This window comes from Mobula hypostoma, chromosome 15 (assembly GCF_963921235.1).
Source record: "Mobula hypostoma chromosome 15, sMobHyp1.1, whole genome shotgun sequence".
Lineage (NCBI taxonomy): Eukaryota > Metazoa > Chordata > Chondrichthyes > Myliobatiformes > Myliobatidae > Mobula > Mobula hypostoma.
In genome coordinates, this window is record NC_086111.1 from 69828819 (window position 1) to 69854116 (window position 25298).

Here is a 25298-nt window from a genome sequence, read left to right on the forward strand (position 1 = left end):
TGCAAGAGAACTGCGACTTGGGAGAAGATTTGTTTTTCAGCAAGACAATAAACCGAAGCATAAAGCCAAAGCTACACAGGAACAGCTTAAAAACAACAAAATTAATGTCCTGGAGTGGCCAAGTCAGAGTCCAGACCTCAATCCAATTGAGAATTTGTGGCTGGACTTGAAAGGGCTTTTCACTCACGATCCCCATGCAATCTGACAGAGCTTGAGCAGTTTTGTAAAGAAGAATGGGGAAAAATTGCAGGGTCCAGATGTGCAAAGCTGACAGAGACCTATCCACACAGACTCAAGGCTGTAATTGCTGCCAAATGTGTATCTACTAAATACTGACTTGAAGAGAGTGAATACTCATGCAAACATTATTTTGTGTTTTATATTTGAAATAAACTTAGATCACTTTATCACTTTGTAGAGATCTGTTTCACTTTGACACGAAAGAGTATTTTTCTGTTGATCAGTGATAAAAAAGCCAAATTAAATCCACTGAGATTCAATGTCGTAAAACAATAAATCATGAATATTTCCGGGGGGTGGTGAATACTTTTGATAGGCACTGTATTTATGTGTGTGTGTGTGTATATAAAATATATTTACTGTAATTCACAGGATTTTTTCTTTATTATCATGTATTGCATTGTACACTGCCACAAAGACAACAAATTTCACGGCATATGCTGGTGATATTAAACCTAATTCTGATTTTGAAACAAGCCCTTTGGCCCATCAAGTCTATTCCAGTCAACAGCCACCCATTGTACTCTAACCCTACAGTAATCGCATTCTTACTATTCCACACATTCTTATTAAGACCATAAGACATAGGAGATGACTTAGGCCATTCAGCCCATCGAGTCTATTCCGTCATTCCAGATCCCACTCAACTGCATACACCTGCCTTCTTACCATATCCTTTGGTACACTGACTGATCAGGAACCGATTGACTTCCCCCTGGTTCTACCACATACTGTGGACCAATTAACCTACAAACCAGCAAGCCTTTGGGATGTGGGATGAAATTGGAGCACCCAGAGTGAAATCTACCCAGTCGTAGGGTTAATATGTAAATTCGTCAGATAGTACCAGGCTGGGATTGAACCGGCAGCCCTCCGGTGTAAAGAGCGGCTCTATGCCTCGGTCCAATGTGCCGCTCCAGTGCTTTGAATCTAACCTCTTCTCCAGCTTCTCCACTCTCTCTACAGAAATAATTCTCTCCCTCTCTGTTACCAACTGCAGCAGGGGTTCCCAAACATTTTACGCCTTGGACCCCTACCATTCAGCGAGGGATCCATGGGCCTCAGGTTGGGAAGCCCTGAACCAGAGAATGTCCTGGGATTGCCCCCAGCGAGTCAGTAACACCTTGCAGGAGCCAGATTCAGTGACAATCACCCAGCTGGGGGCCAGCCAGTCGCTCCAAGTGAGAGTAGAATCCTTCACAGGTCATCAGGACAGGATCGAAGGCCAGGTTGGCCGGCAGAGAATGGTGAAGCCCAGCGTGAAAAGCCTCGGAACTGATGTGAGAAGGATGTAGTGTTGTGCGTTGACTGCTTGTGTCGTTCTGCTGAGGACTGTGAGCATGCTGTGTTGGCACCAGAATGTGTGGCCACACTTGTGGGCTGCCCCCAGCACCCATCCTCAGATTGTGCTGGTTGTTAATGCAAATGCCACATTTAACTCTATTTTGATGTACTGTACATGTCATAAATAAAATAACAAATGTAAATCTGAATCTAATGCTTGCAGGTCCCTCACATACACGGCCAAAACGAAGCCGTCATGACTGGTACAGCAGTCCCAATGCACAGGTACACAAGAGGCTGTAGAGAGTAGAGGGCATAGTCTGGTCCGTCAGGGGCACAGCCCTCCCCAACACTCACAATTGTGCACCGCTTCTTGCACAACTATGGACTTGCGTGTTTTTTTTTCGGAGTTTCATTCATTTGTACTCAAAATACAAGTTAACATCACAGATTATTTCCTGAAAGTAAGTTGTTATCTGTTCTTTTCTGGTATCTGGTACACACACACGCATGCGTGCACACAGAAACTCATACACACGCGTGCGCATGCACACACACACAGAAACCCATACTCACACACATATATATACACACATGCGCACCCTCTTGCATGCATACACATGCATACGCACACATGCAATCATCTGCATGCAGAAACATACACAAGTGCACACATTTGCAATACACACACACCCCCGATTAAAGGAGCAACACTACCCATTTCCTGCAGCACCATTTCACGCCACGTGGCACATTTACACTGTGCCCACATCTCAGATCCACCCCCATTAAGGACGTGAAACCACCGAATCGGGACCAGTTCAACATGACCTACCTTGGTAGCGAGCAGGCGGGTAAGGTAGATCTCGGACACCATCTTGCTGCCGCGGTCTCCTTCCCTCTGATCCATATGGTCATGGTTCTTGACCAGATGCCAGAGCTTGGTACCGCTCTCCAGGTCAGGCGTGATCATCGGCGTCCGAGAGCGGAGGCTGTCGGGACTGCTCGCAGTTCTCAGCATGCTCTCTGCAAGAGGCGGGACAGACATATGTTCAGTAACACAGCAGGGCCAAGCAGGAAGTCGGTAACTGTACGGAGAGCGTGGGCTTGCTATATCACCAAAGGCTCTTGCAAATTTCTACAGATGTACACACCGTGGAGAGCATTCTAAAACTGGTTACATCACCATCTGATAGGGAGGGGCCGCTGCAGAGGATCGGAAAAAGCTGCAAAAAGTTGCAAATGTAGCCAGCTCCATCCTGGGTACCTGCCTCCCCAGCACTGAGGACATCTTCAAACGGCGATGACTCAAAAAGTCAGCACCCATCATTGAGACCCCCATCACCCAGGACATGCCCTCTTCTCATTGCTGCCATCGGGAGGAAGTAATGATCCATGAACCCATGAACCTTGCTATTCTTCTTTTAGTGACTATTCATTTTATAATTTATAGCAAAGTTATGTCTTTGCACTGTACTGCTGCTGCAAAACAATTAACTTCCTGGCATATACATTACTGTGCAGAAGTCTTAGGCACATCTGTATAGCTGGGGTGCCTAAGACTTTTGCACAATACTGTAGTAATTTTATGTATTGCCCTGTACTGGTTCCACAAAAACAAATTCCATGACATATGTGAGTGATGATAATCCTGATTCTGATCTGGGTGTCTATTGTGGACTGAGAGTGGGAAGGGGCCAGGGAGAGGAGAATCATGTTTGGGAAAAGGGGAAGGGAGAGGGGAGGGAGCGGGAAGCACCAGAGAGACACTTCAGTAAATTTGACTGTTTGGAATCAAATGACCCTATCTGGTGTCTCAGGGCTAGAAGTGTCTGTACCCGTACCAACCCCCACCCCTGGCACTCCTCTGCCACGTGTTCCACACCCCTCCGGCTGCACTCCCCCCTCGCCATTCCCAGTTTTTGCTCAGTAATGATAATAAATCTCATTCTGATTCACAATATGTAAATATGTGTGTAAGTGCATCCATTAAGCCATTTGATCTCACCCTACCAGATGTATTCCCTTTATTCTTCGTTTACCTCCTCGACCTTCCCTGCCACTGAAAACGAATGTGTTTCTTCTCTCATTCCTAGTTTAGACAAAGGGTCTCAAAACTGAAATTCTAACCCTCTCACCTCCCACCAATGCTGTCTGAGCCACTAAGTGTCTCTGGCATATTAGGCTTTGATTTCAATGATTAAATAAATTTGTCACCAAAACCCATTTAATTTACTAATGTTCTTGAGAGAATGAAAACTGCCCGTTACACCTGCTCCAAGTGTGACTTAACACAACAACATAAAGGATGAGCCCAGACCCAACAACACGATGGAGTTGCCCCCAGGCCCAAAAACACGATGGAGTTGCCCCCAGACCCAACAACACAATGGAGTTGTCCCCAGACCCAACAACACGATGGAGTTGCCCCCAGACCCAACAACACGATGGAGTTGCCCCCAGACCCAACAACACGATGGAGTTGTCCCCAGACCCAACAACACGATGGAGTTGACTCGAGACCCAACAACACGATGGAGTTGTCCCCAGACCCAACAACACGATGGAGTTGCCCCCAGACCCAACAACACGATGGAGTTGTCCCCAGACCCAACAACACGATGGAGTTGCCCCCAGACCCAACAACACGATGGAGTTGCCCCCAGACCCAACAACACGATGGAGTTGACTCGAGACCCAACAACACGATGGAGTTGTCCCCAGACCCAACAACACGATGGAGTTGTCCCTAGACCCAACAACACGATGGAGTTGACTCGAGACCCAACAACACGATGGAGTTGTCCCCAGACCCAACAACACGATGGAGTTGCCCCCAGACCCAACAACACGATGGAGTTGTCCCCAGACCCAACAACACGATGGAGTTGACTCGAGACCCAACAACACGATGGAGTTGCCCCCAGACCCAACAACACGATGGAGTTGCCCCCAGACCCAACAACACGATGGAGTTGACTCGAGACCCAACAACACGATGGAGTTGCCCCCAGACCCAACAACACGATGGAGTTGTCCCCAGACCCAACAACACGATGGAGTTGACTCGAGACCCAACAACACAATGGAGTTGTCCCCAGACCCAACAACACGATGGAGTTGCCCCCAGACCCAACAACACAAAGGAGTTGACTCCAGACCCAGCAACACGATGGAGTTGTCCCCAGACCCAACAACACGATGGAGTTGACTCCAAACCCAACAAAACAAACATCAAAGTTGAAGGTATTAACCCATTGTTTTCCTGGACTGAATAACTCCAAGGGATCTCCTATTCCCCAGAAAGCTGCATTCAGAAGAGATAAAGTGCAGTCAGAGAGACTGGACTTACCATAGCGACTGAGAGACTTGGTGAAGGTGGAAGAATTGGATATATTATATGCTGAGGTCTGTTTCGGTACAAGTGCTATCAACGATCCATCTGTGACCTGAGGGGTGAGAATCCATGGAAAAGGCAATCAGAATGGACGCTGGGCAGTAGGGTCTGGGATGAGGGTTATGGAAAGATAGTTACACAAAATGCTGGTGAAACTCAGAAGGTTAGGCGGCATCTATGGAAATGAATATATAGTTGACACTTTGAGCCAAAACTGAGATAGAAGGGGGAAGATGCCAGAATAAAAAGGTGGTGTGGAGGGAGGGGAAGGAGGCTAGCTGGAAGGTAGAAGGTGAAGCCAGGTGAGTGGGAAAGGTCAAGAGTTGGTGAAGAAGGAATCTGATATGTGAGGAGAGTGGACCATAGCAGAAGTAGGAGGAGGGACCCAGTGGGAAGTAACAGGCAGGTGAGAAGAGGTAAATGGTCAGAGTGGGAAATGGGGGGGGGGGGGGGGGCAAACATTGTTTACCAGAAGGAGAAATTGATAGTTATGTGCCTCTTACCACAAATAACCGCACCACAAGCATTCATTTCAGCCATCCCTATGATGGTCAAGAATCCAATACTAAGCCCTGTTCACTCCCCAGTCCCACATTGGTGGTACAGAAGTATTGACCTTGGAGAGGTACTGTCCCAATCACAGTACTCTTTCTCTTAGGGGCTTGAGAACTGCAGGAATTACCATGTTTAATTGATGCACTTTAGAGTGAATCCTATCTGGATGCATAAAAGCTTGTTACGGCAACTGCTCTGCCCGTGACTGGTAGAGTTGTGGACACAGCGCAAAGCATCACTGGATCCAGCCCCTGCTCCATAGTTTCTGTCTATACTTCTCACTGCCTCAGTAAAGCAGCCCGCCACCCGGACATTCTCTCTTCTACCCCCTCCCATCGGGCAGAAGTCACAAAAGCCCGTAAGCACGAACCACCAGCTCAAGGACAGCTTTTATCCCACAGTTGTAAGACAGTTGAGTGGTTCCCTAGTAGAGTAAGATGGACTCCTGATCTCACATTGGTTTCTTAACTTTGTCATAGCAGCCTGGGGGGTGGGGTAGGGGAGTAGAGGGGATAAGTTCCCACTGCCTATTAAATACTCCCAACGGCGTGTCTCTCTGACAATGAAGCCCAGCTCCTGGCCTTCAGGTGTGGCTTAGCCACTGATGGGAGAAAGGGCAAAGGTGGGTTACTGGAACCTTAAAACCAGTCTCTGGGCAGATGGGGCTCATCAGCCGTGGTTGGTGGCTCATCGACATGAAGGAAAACTCTGAACTTCTGCCTCGTGGCTATACCCACTCATGGGGGAAGCTTTCAGGGTAAATCCCGAGGAAGAATACGGAGCTGGAGTCCCTAAAAAAGTCTTATTTTGAGTTCAACGCTGCTTGCAAATCCTGCGACATCACAGGTGCCAAACTATATTGATCCCGGGTGTTCCTTTGGATTCATCAGCTGCATGGGGAGCCTGACGCATGGGCAACATCTTTGTCAACCTTAACCATTGGAGGCCATCATGACCTCACAATCTACCTTCATGACCTTGCACCTTTCCGTCTACCTGCACTGCATCTTGCCTCACCTGCATTCTGCATTCTGCTACTGTTTTACATTGTGTAATGATCTGATCTGTATGAACAGTATGCAAGACAAGCTTTTCACTGACTCTCAGTACATGTGACAATAATAAGCCAATTCCAATTCTCCACTCCAGATGAGAGGTGGAAGAAAGACTGTTGAATATCTTCAAGCCATGGAAGATGTTTGTTGGGTCGAGACCAACTGCTTCTCCTCACTTTACCAGTCATAGTCCAACCAAACTACAGACACTTAAAATACCCCGTTAAATTTGGAGTGAGTCCTCGCTGCTCATAATTAGAAATAAGGATTAGCTTTAGTTGTCACGTGTACAGTCAATGACCAACACAATTTGAGGATGTGCTGGCGGCAGCCCCAAGTGTCACCATGCTCCCGGCATGGCCACAACTTACTAACCTGAACTGGTATGTCTTTGGGATGTGGGAGGAAATCGGGAGTGCCCAGAGGAATCCCACGCGGTCACGGGAAGAACGTACAAACGTCTTTCTGACAGCAGCGAGAACTGAACCCTGATCAGTGATTGCCGGCACTGTAAAGCGATGCGCTAACCACTACGCTGCCGCACTGCCCCTCCCCCCTTACGTGATGCAGGCGCTACACTCCCTGAGTCACGGTCAAGGGGCTCAGCTGACACACGGCTACGGATGGACCAGGGTCCATCTCCTCAGCACCATACCTGGTAGTGCGCTAGAGTGTTGAGACGCTTCCAGTCATTATCGATCTTTGTTGTCACGTCTTCGTCCTGGAGAATTATCCGTGCTATCCTTCCCTGCCGCCATTCTGGGGGGGGGGGGGGAGTGTTGGAGAGAGGAGAGAAAATGTGATTGAAGCATATCAGGAGTTTCAAGGGGAGCCTCCTTGGAGTCAGAGTGAAAAGTATGCTGCCCCCTTAAGGCCCTGTCCAAGGTGATACTCTCAACAATGTGGGGGGGGGCGGGGGGTCAGCCATTTGACTGCAGGGGCTTCACATCTAGATCTCACCGGGAAAATTAATTTTATTTCTTATTTAGAGACACGGCATGGCAACAAACCCTTCTGGCCCAACGATCCCGTGGCGCCCAATTACACCCACGTGACCACTGACCTGTACAGCTTTGGAAACCTGGGTTGCTGGTGCTGTAAAGGGTTACGCTAACCACTACGCTACTGTGCTGCCTGTAATGTACAGAGACACTTCCTCCCAGTAGGGGCAGGGTGCACCTGCGCGGGCAACATTTTTCATCCAGGGGGTGATCAGTACATGGAACGAGTGGTACACTAAAAACATTTAAGAGGTACTCAAATAGGCACATGGATAGCAATGGTTTAGACTCTAAACTTTAGAGCGATTAGGGAAAGTGGGAGACTAATAATAGTAATATATTAATAATAACTACTTATAGAGTTAGTGCGCGATCAAGTGGTCAAGGCATTGGTCTAGTGATCTGAAGGTCGCTAGTTCGAGCCTTGGCTCAGGCAGCGTGTTGTGTCCTTGAGCAAGGCACTTAACCACGCATTGCTCTGCGATGACACTGGTGCCAAGCTGTATGGGTCCTAATGCCCTTCCCTTGGAAACAAAGGTGGTGTGGAGAGGAGAGACTTGCAGCATAGGCAACTGCCGGTCTTCCATACAACCTTGCCCAGGCCTGCACCCTGGAAACCTTCCAAGGTGCAAATCCGTGGTCTCATGAGACTAACGGATGCCTATATACATATTTATAGAGCTCTTTTCATAGGTGATGTAGTTCAAACTGCTTTACCATGGGATAAATGCAAACATGAAAATAAAAAAACAAAAAGAAGTTAGTTAAAAGCAAGTTTAAATACATAGGTTTTGAGCTGGCATTTAATTTTTTTTATTCTTATCCAGCACAGAATTGGCCATTCCGGCCCATTGAGCCGTGCGGCCCGGCAATCTCCCGACTTAACCCTAGCCTGACCACGGGACAATTGACAAAGGCCAGTTAACCTACCACCCCTTAGGTCTTTGGACTGTGGGAGGAAACCGGAGCACCCGGAGGAAACCCACACGGTCACGGGGAAAATGTACAAACTCCAGGAATTGAACCCGGTCACTTGTTCTGTAAAGTGTTCTGCTAAGCACCACACTACCACGCCACTAACAGTTTCAACTGATGTGACAAATGACACGTTGGTCAGCATAGACTAGTTGGGCCGAAAGGCCTGTTGCCATCTGGATGACTCCATGACTCTATGACAATAGGTACCAGCATTGTCAGTGAAATTCAGCAGATGCTGAAAATGCAGAGTAAGATCAGGCAGCAACTATGGAGAGGAATAGAGAGTCGACATTTTGGGCCGAGACCCTTCTTCAGTGATTGTCAGTGATATTCATTTCCAACAACTGATGCATCAATAAGCTGGACCAGTTACAAAACTGGAACCCTACCGAGGTCCATGTCCGCTGCCTTGGGTCGCTGAGAGTACGGGACACCCTTGTAGCAGGCGTCCAATAACTTGTCCTTCACCTGCGTGACCGTGTCACAGTTCAGCACCTTGACGGGGATCTCAGGGGCGTTCTCATTGTCTGGGTTCACACAGTTCAGGGTCTGTCAGAGAGAGGAGAGGAGGTTAGTGCATTGTCACGCACGCAGACTGAGAACTCGGAGTCTCACCCTGTGTATACACCACAAAATGCCACCATAGGCTGCCCCCAGGTTACTAACACCCGTATAACAGACCCCCCGAAATTTGTAATGAGAAAGGAAACTGACACATCCTTGTTGATCCTGACCAATTTTAACGATACAGCATAGACATTGTGGATGCATCACGGCTTGGCATGGCAACTGCTCTGCCAGCGATTGCAAGAAACTGCAGAAAGTTGTGGACATGGTCCAGCACATCTTTATTTCTGAGCTTCTTGTTGCCAGCATAATCAAGAACCCCACTGATCCTAGGCATTCTCTCTTCTCTCCCTCTCCTCAGGCTGAAGATACAAAAGACTGCAAGCACGTACCACCAGGCTGAAGGAGAGTTTCTATCCCACTGTTACTGGACTCTTGAATGGACTTTTTGTACAATAAGATGGGCTCTTGGCCTCAATAGCCACCTCGTTATGATCTTGCAATTTGTCCGCCAGAGAAAGCAGGATCTCCCAGTGGCCACACATTTTAATTCCACATCCCATTCCCATTCTGACATGTCTATCCACGGCCTCCTCTACTGTAAAGATGAAGCCACACTCAGGTTGGAGGAACAACACCTTATATTCCATCTGGGTAGCCTCCAACCTGATGGCATGAACATTGACTTCTCTAACTTCCGCTAATGCCCCACCTCCCCCTCGTACCCCATCCGTTATTTATTTATATACACACATTCTTTCTCTTTCTCTCCCTCTGTCCCTCTCACTATACCCCTTGCCCATCTAGGTTTCCCCCCCCTCCCCCTTTTCCTTCTCCCTGGGCCTCCTGTCCCATGACCCTCTCATATCCCTTTTGCCAATCACCTGTCCAGCTCTTGGCTTCATCCCTCCCCCTCCTGTCTTCTCCTATCATTTTGGATCTCCCCCTCCCCCTCTCAAATCCCTTACTCACTCTTCCTTCAGTTAGTCCTGACGAAGGGTCTCGGCCTGAAACGTCGACTGTACCTCTTCCTAGAGATGCTGCCTGGCCTGCTGCATTCACCAGTAACTTTGATGTGTGTTGCTTGAAATTCCAGCATCTGCAGAATTCCTCATGTTGAACTTTCTCTGTATCTTTTACACTTTATTCTGCCTTGTTACTATTTTACCTTGTTCTTCCTCAATACACTGTGTAATAATTTGATCTGCATGAACAGTGTGCAAGCTTTTCACTGTATTTGGTACATGTGGTAACAATAATAATAATTATAAACCAATACAAACTCCTATAGTGTAATTAAATTCAAATCACTGATGTATATACATACGTTAAGGGTGAAAGGTGAAGTATGTAATGGGAACATGAAGGGGAACTTCTCCCCTCAGAGGGTGGTGGGCCTGTGGAATGAGCTGCCAGCAGAAGAGGTGGATGCAGGTTCAATTGCAACATTTAAAAGAATTGCAGATAGGCCATGGATGGGAGCCCGACTGAAGGGCTTAGGTCAGGGGCTTTTAACCTTTTTTATGCCATGGACCCCTTCCCAGAATAATATATTTAAATATATAAGATTAAAAAAATAAACCAATTACATTGAAATAGTTATCAAAATATTTTAAAATATCAGATTTACAATATACCAATATATGTGCTTCTTTATTAACACCTTAAATAACAAGACTATACATTTAAAATACAGGCAAGTTAAAATTAAATTTTATTTTTTAAAGACGTATCAGGGTGAAAGCTGTTGCTTAACTTGAATAAGAACATTAAACTGTGTGCTGGTCTTTGACAAAGCGACACACATGTCATGTTGGACCCAATCGCAAGGGTGCCTGATTGTTGGCCAGCTATGTCGCACGAGCATCTGCTGACAGGAAGACTGTGATCACCTTTGATCTAGCGGCGGATCTAATAACTACCGTAATATTGAAGTCGTGAAGAGCATCCTGTAAACAATATTTCGAGATATTTGTAACTACTGTTGTTGTTGTTCGTCCATCGTTGACGTCGATGAGGACTTCGACACCATTATGATGGTGTCGAGACTAGCGCTTGATTTGGATTTAAGTGAGGGAGAATTGCACAGTGTCAGCCTCACTCTCTCTTCCCAATTCCCATCTGGATCCAGTGGCAAGACAAGAGTCAAGATAGCTGGAGATGGGACTAGGCGCAGTGGATGACCAGGACATCTTCTGTGTCTTGTCCTGCTCTACACGTTCCACGACGCTTGCAGAGACCGCCTTCTTGACCGTTTGACCTTCCATAGGTCTCGTCCACTCAATCTGCCGGAGTCTGTCTTCACATGCTGGGATAGACAACTCCCTATCTCACCGAGGGTTTGAGATCCGTCGGCTACCCTCACCTGGTTTAGCTGGCTTGTAACTACTGTAACATAGAAACATAGAAAATAGGTGCAGGAGTAGGCCATTCGGCCCTTCGAGCCTGCACCGCCATTTATTATGATCATGGCTGATCATCCAACTCAGAACCCCGCCCCATCCTTCCCTCCATACCCCCTGACCCCTGTAGCCACAAGGGCCATATCTAACTCCCTCTTAAATATAGCCAATGAACTGGCCTCAACAGTTTCCTGTGGCAGAGAATTCCACAGATTCACCACTCTCTGTGTGAAGAAGTTTTTCCTAATCTCGGTCCTAAAAGGCTTCCCCTCTATCCTCAAACTGTGACCCCTCGTTCTGGACTTCCCCAACATCGGGAACAATCTTCCTGCATCTAGCCTGTCCAATCCCTTTAGGATCTTATACGTTTCAGTCAGATCCCCCCTCAATCTTCTAAATTCCAACGAGTACAAGCCCAGTTCATCCAGTCTTTCTTCATATGAAAGTCCTGCCATCCCAGGAATCAATCTGGTGAACCTTCTTTGTACTCCCTCTATGGCAAAGATGTCTTTCCTCAGATTAGGGGACCAAAACTGCACACAATACTCCAGGTGTGGTCTCACCAAGGCCTTGTACAACTGCAGTAGTACCTCCCTGCTCCTGTACTCGAATCCTCTCGCTATAAATGCCAGCATACCATTCGCCTTTTTCACCGCCTGCTGTACCTGCATGCCCACTTTCAATGACTGGTGTATAATGACACCCAGGTCTCGTTGCACCTCCCCTTTTCCTAATCGGCCACATGATATGAAAGTATCTGGAACCTTTAATGGTGACAAAGTCACAGGGATTGCTATTACTACTGTGATTTGTGGCATACATTCAAAATCGAAGGAAATTCTAAACTTCAGTTCGAGGTTAGTGAAAATAAAGATATATATTTTTTCCCATCCAAGTTTTCGGATGCCCTGGAATCTATCCACGGACCCCTCAGAATCTAGGGACACCCTGTTAAGAATCTCTGGTTGAGATGCAAGTAGATGGGAGCAGGAAGAAACCCAGGTTAGCATGGGCTAGATGGACGGAAGGGTTTGCCTGTGCTGTAATGATTTGCTGGTGTCCATTCCTACAGATGACAAAATTAGTTTGCTTTTCCTCTCCAGTTTCAGTAACTGTTCTTTCCCCACCACAGAGGATGTCTACAAGATGTGATGTCTCAGAAAGGTAATATCTACCACCAAGGACCCACACCATGCCCTTGGCCTCAATGCGGCCATCAGGTAGGAAGTACAGGAGCCTGAAGACCCTCAAGATTCTTCCCCACTGCCATCAGATTCTTGAACCAACCTGAAAAAAAATCCTGAACAACACACACAAAATGCTGGAGGAACTCAGCAGGTCAGGCAGCATCTATGGAAAGAGTAAACGGTTGATGTTTCAGGCCGAGACCATTCATCAGGTCCTGAAGAAGGGCCTCGGCCTGAAACATCAATTGTCTACTCTTTTCCATAGATGCTGCCTGACCTGCTGAGTTCCTCCAGCAGTTTGTGGGAGTTGCTTTGGATTTCCAGCATCTGCAGACTTTCTCCTGTTTGTAAAAAAACCCGAATTTCACCTTGCACTATTTTCAACATGCACCAATGTTGTGACATTTATCTTTGTTTCATTTTGTCCTTCAAGTTATGCCCTTCAAGTTCAAGTTTCTTTTTGGTATTGTTATCTTTTGGAATTTTATTATACTTTAACATTGTATTAATGTTTATATGGCTTACCTTTTTTGTATACTTACTCAATAAAAAGATTTAAAAAGAAAAGAAAGTTATGCATAATTTACGCTAATTTAAGTTCATGTTAACTTGTTTGTTACGCTTGTAACGCACTGTACTGCTGTTGAAAGAACTTGATTTTCATAGCATTTATACTAGGGTAGGAATATCCATGACCATCAGCTTGAACCATATCGATGCGGCTACAAAGAAGGCACAACAGTGGCTATACTTCATTAGGAGTCTGAGAAGATTTGGCACGTCACCAAAAGCACGTGCACATTTCTACAGATGTACCGTGGACAGCATTCTAACTGGCTGCATCACTGTCTGGTATGGGGGTGGGGGGCTGTGGATCAAAATAATCTGCAGAAAGTTGTAAACGTAGTGGGCTCCATCATGGACATTAGCCTCCATAGTATCTACGACATCTTCAAGGAGTGATGCCTCAAAAAGGCAGCGTCCATCGTCAAGGAGCTCCATCACCCAGGTCACGCCTTATTCTCATTGTTAGCATCAGGAAGGAGGTACAGGAGCTTGAAGGCACACACTTAGTGATTCAGGAACAGCCTCTTCCCCTCTGCCATCCAAATTCTGAATGGACATTGAACCCATGAACAGTACCTCACCACTATTTTATTTCTATTTTTTGCACTGCTTATTTAATTTAACTGTTTAATATATATACTTACTGTAATTCATAGTGTTTTTTCTTCTATTATGTATTGCAATGTACTGCTGCCACAAAGACAACATACACCAGTGATATTAAACCTGATTCTGATTATCAACATTATATGTTTTTGTCTCTCCCATCCATGTACCTATCTGAAATTCTCTTGTTACAATCGAACCCACATCCTCCACTTCCACTGACAGCTCATTCCACACTCTCGCCACCCTCTGAGTGGAGAATTTCTCCCTCAGATCTTTAGCCAGAGGGTGGTGAGTCTGTGGAATTCTTTGCCACAGGCAGCTTGTGGAGGCCAAGTCTTTGAGGCGGAGTTTGATAGATTCTTGATTGGTCAGGGTATGAAGGGATACGGGGAGAAGGCAAGAGACTGGGGCTGAGAGGGAAAATGGGTCAGCCAGTAGAGAACGGCGGAGCAGACTCGATGGGCCAAATGGCCTAATTCTGCTCCTATATCATGTGGTCTTATTACTCTTTGATATTTCACCTGTCACCCTTATCTTATGTATGTACTGTGCATCCGGCATTTGAGTTTAATGCTATTCTAGGACTTTGCATTGGTTAATTATTATTATTATTATTGTCACATGTCTCAAGATACAAATGAAAAGCTTATCTTGCATCCTGTTCACGTAGATCAATACAGTGGAGGTATGGTTACTGTATCAAGTGATTTTTGAGTATTTTCCAACATAGACAAAATTGACTTAGGGAGGCTGTAAAAGTGGAATCTGCTTGTTACTTGCTCACTGGTTCAACAAATCATTAACATGTAACACCCCGCTTAAGATTTTTACTGCTGTGCTGTAGATATTTCATTTTAGCAGTTCTGTAAGAGCAGTCTGTTCTGCTTTCAGCCTGTTTGGGTTTGAGCTCAAGATAAGGGGCTATGTTATTCAGCCTGGGAATGTTGTGTCTGCCAATCACGATGGTGGAATTGGGAGAAGGTTCTAGAGAGGTTTTTGTGACGGACATCGGCGTGCGTCGAGGTCCTTTTTGGCGGGAGCTGGGAGAAGACAGGAGGGAAAATGGCCAAGGATGCTGTCCCTGTTGCACAAGGTTGCTTTGTGCAGGTGAATGGCTTCAAGGAGGAAGGGCCGATGCTCCTGAGGGATCGCCCGTCAGTTCGAGATGGATTTCCAGCAACATTTGGAAGGTGGCGTGTACTTACAGACAACTTCAAGATGAGCTCCAACTTATGTGCCCCTTTGGATTGCATTACCTGTAATGGGCCCTTTTTATTTTTTTTCTTTTCTTGTTCCTATTAACTGTTCAATAAAGCTGATATTTGTAAATACACTTTCTTTATAATTGTATGCAGTGTACAAGCTGTTATTTCTTGCTGGCGGCTAGTTGCATGGGGGCAATGTTTACACAGTATTCACACAGATCAGGGTTTGGGTGGTTGAAACATCCCAACTTCCCTGTTTTGGTGGGACCCAAGTCACACCGACCCTAGACGTATGGAGTTTGAGAAAGGTGGTTTTCTCACTGCTGAGTCCAGTGGATGTTAGCGAGAGGCTAGCAAGCTGCACCTCTAGAGATGCCGGTAAAAAGGGGTTGCACACAGATGAGATTGTGCAGGTATTGGAAATCCAGAGTAAGACACACAAAATGCAGGAGGAACTCAGCAGGTCAGGCAGCATCTATGGAAATAAGCAGCTGACGTTTCCAGATCATACCTTTCATCGGGACTAGAAGGGAAAGGGAAGGAGCCAGAACAAGAAGATGGGAGAATGGGGAGAATTACTGCATGGCAGGTGATGGGAGAGACCGGGTAAGAAGGATGGAAGGTGGGTGAGAGAGGGGTAAGTAGAAGTGAGAAGCTGAGAGGTGATAGCTAGAAAATGTAAAGAATCTAATCGGGGAGGAGAGTGGACCGTGGGAGAAAAGGAAGGAGGTGGGGCACCAGAGAGAGGTGATGGACAGATGAGGAGAAGAGAAGGGGAGCCTGAATCCTACTATGGCTTCTTCCCCCTTCAATTCCAGTCCTGATGAAGGGTTTCGATGCGATTTATTTTTTTCCATAGATACCTAATCTGCTGAGTTCCTCCAGCATTTTGTGTGTGTTATCCTCCTGTTCTTCTCCTGCTTTATTATCACCGGCACATATTTGTCGTTCTTTGTGGCACCAGTACACTGCAAAGATGTAATAATTACCACAAATAACAAAAATAGTTGAAGTGTAAAAGAGGAAGAGCGAGGTGGTGTTCACAGGCTCCAGAACTGCTCAGAGATCAGACGATGGCAGGGAGGAAGCTGTTCCTAAACAATTGAGTGTGTGTTTTCAGACTCCTGTGCCTCCTCTGTCATGGTGGTAATGAGGAGAGGGCATGTCCTGGACAGTGGGGGGGGCGGGGGGGGGGTCCTCTGTGATAGATGCCACCTTCTTGAGGCACTGTCTCATGTACCCGTTGGCAGCCGCAGTTCCTGCATTTCAAAACGGCTTTGGGATCTCTGCAGGACGTAAAAGATGCTTCAGTCGCTTACGTGGCACAGCCTCGTTTGGTTCGATATTTCATTGCAAGAAGCGGCGGTGTCTGAGGTTTTTATGGGAGGTGAAATGCTCCACACCAGTGCAGGATGGCCACACGGTGAGGCTGTGATAGCACTGTTCAGGGAGACCGAGACGAGGTGTTCACTCCACACTCTTCAAAGTGAGAAAGAGGAGGAGGTGGGAGTGGGGGGGGGGGGGGAGACAGTCAGGGAGCCTGGGAACACATCAAAAACACTTGAGAGAGAAATACATTTTAAGCAACCATCGCAAAGCACAAAACAAATCTTCCAGCGACAAGAGCGCTAATCACACCTTTTGCTGATATCATTGCACTGTTTAAAGGTTTGAGCATGGAATCCAAATTAAATATTTACCAAGTAACTGAGCAGTTACAAACTCGACATCTGTCACAATGCGAATGGCAACTTGGTGAAGAAAGAATTAATACATGGTTTACAAGTAAATTATTCCTTTAAGGCAAAAGAAAAATGTACTCAGGAAAAGTGGCACAGCTGTTGCTATCAAAGGGAGTTATGGAGAGAATTAGATCTAAGGAATGGGGTTAGAATATCGCCAAAAATGCAGCTAGTCAGAGGACTGGGAAAATTATGGTATTTGGCAAAGAAGCAACAAGATATTCAGAAGGAAAAGTAGAAATTGAGAGTAGGTCTGCAAGAAACATCCAAGATCAGTAAAAGCTCCAGAGAGGTGTATAAAAGATTAACAAAATTATTATGGATGTAGCATAATTTGGTTGGGTGCTTCCATTCCCCGTCTGTTCATGTGCCTGTCCAAACAGCTCTTAAGCATTGTATCTGCTCCCACCACCTGAGCGAGCTTGGGCGTTTCTCTTTGGAGTGAAGGAGGATGAGAGGTGACTTTATAGAGGTGTGTGTGAGAGAGAGCACTCAGTAAGTGTACTCCTTACACTCACACATGTGTATTTATATACACACACACATTCTGCTGTCGTTGCGCTGAGTGTGTACACTTCCATGCCTTCCCTGCTGTATTCGCATAACGGGTTGTCTTTACGGTGCCAATCCCGCCACACATATCTTTAGTAATGGGGACATGTCAATGTGTATATATTGTTTGATACTGTACTTAAGGTAGATAGCATGCTTATTTTGTAATACACATGTAACAACATTGTGGGGTGCATCATATCCTGATTCATGTGTAGTCTTAAGTTAACTTTGTGGGTGATTAAAGGTGGTGCGACCTAGTGGTTAATAAATAGAGCTCGTACCCCCATTAGCAGAGGGACAGAGAAGGTGAGCTACAAGGAGTTCACACTGGACAAAACAGTATGGAGCTATTTATTATGTTTTCGGTTAGACATCTTTTCGTAAATATTGGCAGTTCTCTTTCTGCAATTTTCGCTAATTCGTCTGTTTGATTTGTGACGCATTTAATAAACACCCTTGCACTACAGTGCTAAGTGACCCCAGCCATTTTTCTTCTTTGATCATAACCCACAATCTATCAGTGTACAATATCATAAGAGGCTTAGATTGAGTGGAGAGGCAGAGAACCCTTCCCAGGATGGAAATGGCTAATATGAGGGAACATAATTTTAAGGGGGTAGGAGGGAAGTAGAGGGGCATGTCAGAGGTCAGCTTTCCACACAGAGAGTGGTGGGTGTGTGGAACACCCTGCCAGGGCTGCTGGTAGAGGCAGATCCATTAGGAACATGTAAGAAACTCTTAGATAGTTATATGGATAATAGGAAGGAAAGAAGAGATTGATCTTAGAGTTAGTGAGGTTCCTAAGGTTGTCATAGCTGGCTGGGGTGGTAGTGGGGATAAGCTCCCACTACCTATAAAGTGCTCCAAATGGTGTGCATCTCTAACAGCCTCTGACAACCAAGTCCAACTCTTGGCCTTCACATGGGCTTAGCTACCAGGCCCGATGGAACTGTTTCCACTGGCAAGAGAAGGGGCAAAGGTGGACAACTGGCGCCTCAAAACTAGTTGCTTCGGGCAGGTTGGGCTCGTCAGCCTTGGACAGCAGCCCGCCTAGGAGAAGGAAAACTCTGATTTTAAACCTCCGCTGCCTTGTGGCCACACCCACCCATAGGAAAGGCTTCGGGAGTAAACCCTGAGGAAGAAATCCGGAGCTGTGGTCCCTAAGGCAGTTTGATGTTGTTTACAACTTCACTCGGGCAACCTCTGCGACGACACCGGTGCCAAGCTGTAGCAGCACTTGCCCTTCCCTTGGACTAGATCAGTGACGTGGAGAGGGGGAACCCGCTGCATGGGCAACAGCCAGTTCTTCAAATCTTCCCGTCCAGGCTTGCGCCCTGGAGAGGACACTACAATACACTAGAGGCCCAAACCCACGATCCCCTGGGATTGACAGCTGCCTCTGTCTCTGTCTGCTGGAGTTAGTTATAAAGTCAGCATAACAATGAGGGCCAGAAGGTCTGTACAGTGCTGTAACGTTCTACGTTCTAGAAGTAGGAGAAGCAGAGAGAAAGTAGACATCCGGTATTGTTCTATGTTCTATACGTATCATGTAGGTCACCTACAAACTAAGGCAGGAAAAATTCAGTCTGGGAGTAAGGAAACATGAGAGAAATTCAAAAATACTACTGTCCATGGAAGAAGGCATTGAAAGCCTCGCAGAAAGAGTGAAGAACTGTGGGCCTGGGGTGCTTGAGGAACTCAGAGAAATTATCATAACATTACAGATGTGAAACACTGCAGATGATAATCTGTAAGAACTCAGTTGGCCAGGCAGCAGCTGTGGAAGGGAATAGTCATCATTTCAGGTCGAGACCCTTCATCAGTCCAAAAATGTCAACTGTTCATTTCCCTCCACAGATGCTGCCTGACCTGCTGAGTTCCTCCAGCACTTCGTTTGTTGCTTCAGTAAAGCATTAATAAAAGGAAATTAATGGGATTAAAAGGTGATAGAACACCAGGATCTGATGACCTGTTTGAAGGGAGTGGCTACAACAATATTGGCGGCACTGGTTCTAAATCTCCAGAACTCCCAACGATTCCAGAACTATTCCCACAGAGTGGAATGTAGCAGATCTAACTGTAAATGGAAGAGATTGTGCAGATGCTGAAAATCCAGAGATCTAACTGTAGTATGCAAGGGAGGGGGCAGAAAATAAATCGGCAGTTCATCTGAGATCGGTGGTAGAGAAAATGCTGGGATCTATTCAGGAGATGCTAACAGTGTTTCAAAAACAATAATAGGTTTGAGTCAAGTGATCAAAGATTCATGAAAGAAAAGTCACATTTGACAAATCCAAAGTTTTTCTTCTAGTTCATATAGGCAGAATAGGTAACAGCAAACGACTTAATAAGACCATAAAGCATTGTAGCAGAATTAGTCCATTCGGCCCATCGATCTGCTTCACCATTCCATCATGGTTGATTTATTCTCCCTCTCAACCCCACTCTTGTGCCTTCTCCCTGTAACCTTTGACGCCCTGACTAATCACGAACCTATCATACCCTGCTTTAAATATACCCAATGACTTGGCCACCACGGCTGTCTACAGCAATAAATTCCACAGATTCATCTCCGTCTGGCTAAAGAAATTCCTCCTCATCTCTGTCCTAAAGGACATCTTTTCCACACCCACTCTATCTAGGCCTTTCACCATTCAGTAGGTTTCAATGAGGATCCCCCCCCTCATTCTTCTAAGCTCCAGCGAGTAAAGTCCCAGAGCCATCAAACACTCCTTATATGTTAACCCTTTCATTCTTGCAATACATCACTTGATATAATGTGCTTGGCCTTTCAGGCAGCTTTCCAGAACAATATCCCATCCTGGTTTCCAGGAGGAACGACGGAACAGCCAGTGTCCTTTACCAGTTTTTGACAAAGCACCATAGAGAGTATCCTTTCTGGGTATACCACAGTGTGGTATGGCAACCACTCCACATGTGACCTCAAGAAACTGCAGAGAGTTGTGGGCACTGCTGTGTACCCCGTGGAAACTGCCCCACTCTGTGGGCCCTGTCTACACTTGCCGCTGCCTCAGTAAAGACCCCAGCAAGGTCAAAGACCCCACACTCTGTTTCCACGGACACGCGATCAATAAACAAATCTGAATCGGAATGTCAACACTGATAGTGGGGAAAACGTGAGCAGCTTATCCAAGAAAGGATGTGTTGACATTGGAGAGGGTTCAAGAGAGTTTCACAAAAATGATTCTGGGATTGAATGGCTTGTCATGTGAAGAGCATCTGATGGCTCTGGGCCGGTATCCACTGGATTTCAGAAAAACCTCATTGAAACCTATCGAATACTGAAAGGCCTTGATGGAGAAGATGTGGGGAGGATGCTTCCTATGGGAGGACAGTCGAAGACTGGAGGACACTGCCTCAGAACAGAGGGACATCCTTTTAGAATGGGGACAAGGAGGAATTTCTTTAGCCAGAAAATGGTGAATCTGTGGATTTCATTGCCACAGGCGGTTCACTGGGTATATTTAAGGCAGAGGTTGATAGATTTTTGATTAGTCAGGGCATGAAGGGATACGGGGAGAAGGCAGGAGATTGGGGCTGAGAGAGAAATGGATCAGCCATTATGAGATAGCAGGGCAGACTCAATGGGCCAAATGGCCTAATCCTGCTCCTATATCTTATGGCCTTACGGTCTAAATGAATTTAAATCTCACTGGGGCACCTGGCAGTGGTAAAGCCAGTGAATGCCAAGGATTGATAGTGAGCCTCCCTGTTGTTGGAGATAATTTTTGTCTGGATTGGATGCAGGGGTATAATTGCTTCACGCAAGAAAAGTCTTTGTGATCAGTAGGATGACAGAGCTGTCTAAAAGGAGAAGTGCTTGACGGCACCTGCATTCTCTGGAGCATAAAGAACTGCTGCTATGTGAGGTATCTTTTATGATTAGCTTCATTTGTCACATGTCCATCAAAACATACAGTCAAAATATACAGTGAAATGTGTCATCTGCGTCAACAACCAGCACAGTTCAAGGATGAGCTGGAGGCAGCCGGCAAGTGTCACTGTGAACAGTGCTGCTGGGACACAAGCTGGGGTCTGAGCAACCCCGGCGGGGTCGCCTGGGTGAGGGTGCGTGATGTTGAAAGACCCGAAACACCCCACGACCCCAGGTTACGTCACTGATGACGTGCCCCAGCGCATCCGCAGGATCCATATCAGAATCAGAATCATGCTATGTTGGCGCTGGAATGTGCGGTGACACTTGTGGGCTGCCCCCAGCTCAGCCTTAGGTTGTGTTGGCTGTTAATGCAAATGACCCATCTTACTGTATGTTCACTTGTGGGTGTGATAAATATTTGAATCTGAATCCTCCCTTGTTGTAGGTGGGAGCTTTGCACACACAAGCTAAAACCCTCGCCAAGGTTTAGAATGAGCACGGCTCCTCGTGCGGGTGGATGCGAGCTCACTTGCCCCCCTGCCAGAGGACCACCGGCCGGCCATGCGTGCGTGTGTTCCTCGGTGCTCACCACTGTCTTATAGTCGATCTGCTGCCGGATGAGCTTGTCCTCGCTCAGCGAGTAGCGAGCTTCGCCGGTGATGGCGTCGATCGGTCCTTTCTCCATCTGCTGTTTGATGGCGCAGTACAGCATGAAGAGCGGCTCCCCTGCACACTCCTGGAACAGAGAACCAGAATCACCTTTACTATCACACCACACACCTACGCTTGCACTCACACACACAGCTGTGATCCCCGCTCTTCTGTACGCTTTGAAAGACAGACAAGCTTCAGCAGTTAAAGAACAGTCGCCTTAGTATCTCCCACGTTGATTTCAGCGCAACAAAAGGCGCACCGCGGATAGCACGACGCTCATACACATCGGGGTGTTCCCGAGTTTGGAGTTCAACTCCGGCACTGTCTGTGAGGAGTTTGCACGTTCTCCTTGTTCTCCGTAGGTTAATCGGTCATTGTAAGTTGACCTGTGATTAGGCTGGGGTTAAGAAGGTGGGTTGGTGGGTTGGGCTGGAAGGGCACTGTATCTCTACATAAATACATTAAGTAGAAAACATTGCCGGCCGAAGGGCCTGTTCCTGCACACAGGTTACTGGGGATGCAGGGTTGCCGCTGAAGTCAGTTCAGCCGCGACTTTGAATACCGCGGCAGGATGCGCGGTCTTCTCCTGCTCCTAATTTGCACTGAATCCAAAAATCTAGTCATTCTCCCGTTGCTGTCAGAATCAGAATCAGTTTGATCGTCACTGACATGTATTGAGAAATTTGTAGCTTTCTGCCATACAGACAAAAAAATTACAAAATTGGAGCTGAACGTCCAAGGGTACGCGGTTTATCCGAAAGATAGGTTAGGAGGCAGAGGGGGTGGTGTGGCTCTGTGCATAAGAAATAATATTAAATTATTAGAAAGACATGACATATGATTGGAAGGTGTAGAATCTCTATGGGTTGAGTTACGAAATGGCAAGTGTAAAAGGACCCTAATGACAGGTGTATACAGGCCTCCAAACAGCAGCCGGGATGTGGATTACAAATTCCAGCAGGAGATAGAAAAGGTATGTCACAGGGGCAATGTCATGATAATTGTTGAGGATTTTAACGTGAAAGTGGATTGGGAAAACCAGGTCGGTACTAGACCTCAAGAGAGAGAATTTGTAGAATGTCTAAGGGATGGCTTTTTAGAACAGCTTGTTATCGAGCCCACTAGGGGATCGGCTGTGCTGGATTGGGTGTTGTGCAATGATCCAGAGGTGATAAGAGAGCTTAAGGCTAAGGAACCCTTAGGGAACAGTGATCACAATATGATCGAGTTCACATTGAAATTTGCGAGGAAAAGTAATAAAATCCAATGTGTTGGTATTTTAGTGGAATAAAGGAAATTACAATGGCATGTGGGGGAGCTGGCCGAAGTTGACTGAAAAGGGATGTTTTCAGGAAGGACAGCAGAGTAGCAATGGCTGGAGTTTCTGCGAAAAATGAGGGAAGTGCAAGACAGACATGTTCCAAATAAGAAGAAATTTTCAAAGGGAAGAAGGACACTACTGTGGCTGACAAGTGAAGTCAGAGCCAAAGTAAAAGCAGAAGAGAGGGCATACATGGAAGCCAGAGCTAGTGGGAAGATAGAGGATTGGGGAGCTTTTAAAAACTTGCAGAAGGAAACTAAGGAGATCATTAGGAAGGAAAAGATGAATTATGAGAGGAAGCTGGTGACTAATACTAAAGAAGATACTAAAAGCTTTTTTAAGTATATAAAGGGTAAAAGAGAGTTGAGGGGAGATGTAGGACCAATACAAAATGACGCTGGAGATATTGTAATGAGAGATGCAGAGATGGCAGAGGAACTGAATGCGTATTTTGCATCAATCTTCATAGTGGAAGATGTCTGCAGTATACTGGACATTCAAGAGTGTCAGGGAAGTGCAGTTTGTGCAGTGAAAATTACGACTGAGAAGGTGCTCAGGAAGCTTAATGGTCTGAGGGTGGATAAATCTCCTGGACCTGATGGAATGCACCCTCGGGTTCTGAAGGAAGTAGCTGGAGAGATTGCGGAGGCATTAACAATGAGCTTTCAAGAATCAATAGATTCTGGCATTGTACCGATGACTGCAGTATTGCAAATGTTACTCCGCTATTTAAGAAGAGAGGGAGACAGCAGAAAGGAAACTATAGACCTGTTAGCCTGACATCAGTTATTGGGAAGTTGTTGGAATCGATTGTTAGGGATGAGATTACGGAGTACCTGGAGGCACATGACAAGAAAGGCCAAAGTCAGTATGGTTTCCTGAAAGGAAAATCCTGCCTGACAAACCTACTGCAATTCTTTGAGGAAATTACAAGCAGGGTAGACAAAGGAGATGCTGTAGGCGTGGTGCACTTGGATTTTCAGAAGGCCTTTGACAAGGTACCACACATAAGGCTGCTTAGCAAGATAAGAGCCATTGGAATTACAGGGAAGTTACTAGCATGGGTGGAGCATTGGCTGACTGGCAGAAAACAGAGTGGGAATAAAGGGATCCTATTCTGGCTGGCTGCCGGTTACCAGTGGAGTTCCACTGGGGTCGGTGTTGGGACCGCTGCTTTTTACGGTGTATGTCAATGATTTGGACTATGGGATTAATGGATCTGCGGCTAAATTTGCCGATGATACAAAGATAGGTGGAGGAGCGGGTAGTGTTGAGGAAACAGAGAGCCTGCAGAGAGACTTAGATAGTTTAGGGGAATGGGCAAACAAGTGGCAAATGAAATACAATGTTGGAAAGTGTATGGTCATGCACTTCGGTGGAAGAAATAAATGAGCAGACTATTATTTAGCTGGGAAGAGAATTCAAAATGCAGAGATGCAAAGGGACTTGGGAGTCCTTGTGCAAGGTACCCTAAAGGTTAACCTCCAGGTTGAGTCGGTGGTGAAGAAGGCGAATGCAATGTTGACATTCATTTCTAGAAGTTTAGAATATAAGAACAGGGATGCAATGTTGAGGTTCTAAAAGGCACTCATGAGACAACACACGAAGTATTGTGTGCAATTTTGGGCTCCTTATTTTAGAAAGGATATACTGACACTGGAGAGGGTTCAGAGAAGATTCACGAGAATGATTCCAGGAACGAAAGTTATAGAAACATCCCGAATGTTAAAAGGCCTGAACAGATTAGATATGGCAAAGTTATTTCCCATGGTAGGGGATCCTAGGACAAGAGGGCACGACTTCAGGATTGAAGGACGTCCTTTTAGAACTGAGATGCTGAGAAATTACTTTAGTCATAGGGTGGTAAATCCGTGGAATTTGTAGCCACGAGCGGTTGTGGAGGCCAAGCAATTGGGTGTAGTTAAGGTTCTTGATTAGCCAGAGCATCAAAGGGTATGAGGTGAAGACAGGGGAATGGGGATGACTGGAAGAATTGACTCAGCCCATGATTGAATGGCGGAGCAGACTCGATGGGGCGAATGGTCTACTTCTGCTCCTCTCTCTTACGGTCTTAAAACAAA

General features: G+C 46.2%; 1 protein-coding gene across 3 annotated transcripts in view; it reads right to left on the minus strand.

Annotated features, from left to right (window-relative positions):
• The window catches only part of LOC134356953 (plexin-A1-like), a 462148-nt gene that overhangs the window by 13252 nt on the left and 423598 nt on the right, over positions 1–25298 (minus strand). For all 3 annotated transcript variants that reach the window (XM_063068230.1, XM_063068229.1, XM_063068231.1), the window contains exons 24-28: positions 21832–21978; positions 8900–9059; positions 7187–7290; positions 4877–4973; positions 2360–2550 (exon numbers count right to left, since the gene is read on the minus strand). In XM_063068230.1, coding sequence (XP_062924300.1) covers positions 2360–2550; positions 4877–4973; positions 7187–7290; positions 8900–9059; positions 21832–21978 — 699 coding nt within the window. The remainder of the gene's footprint in view (positions 1–2359; positions 2551–4876; positions 4974–7186; positions 7291–8899; positions 9060–21831; positions 21979–25298) is intronic.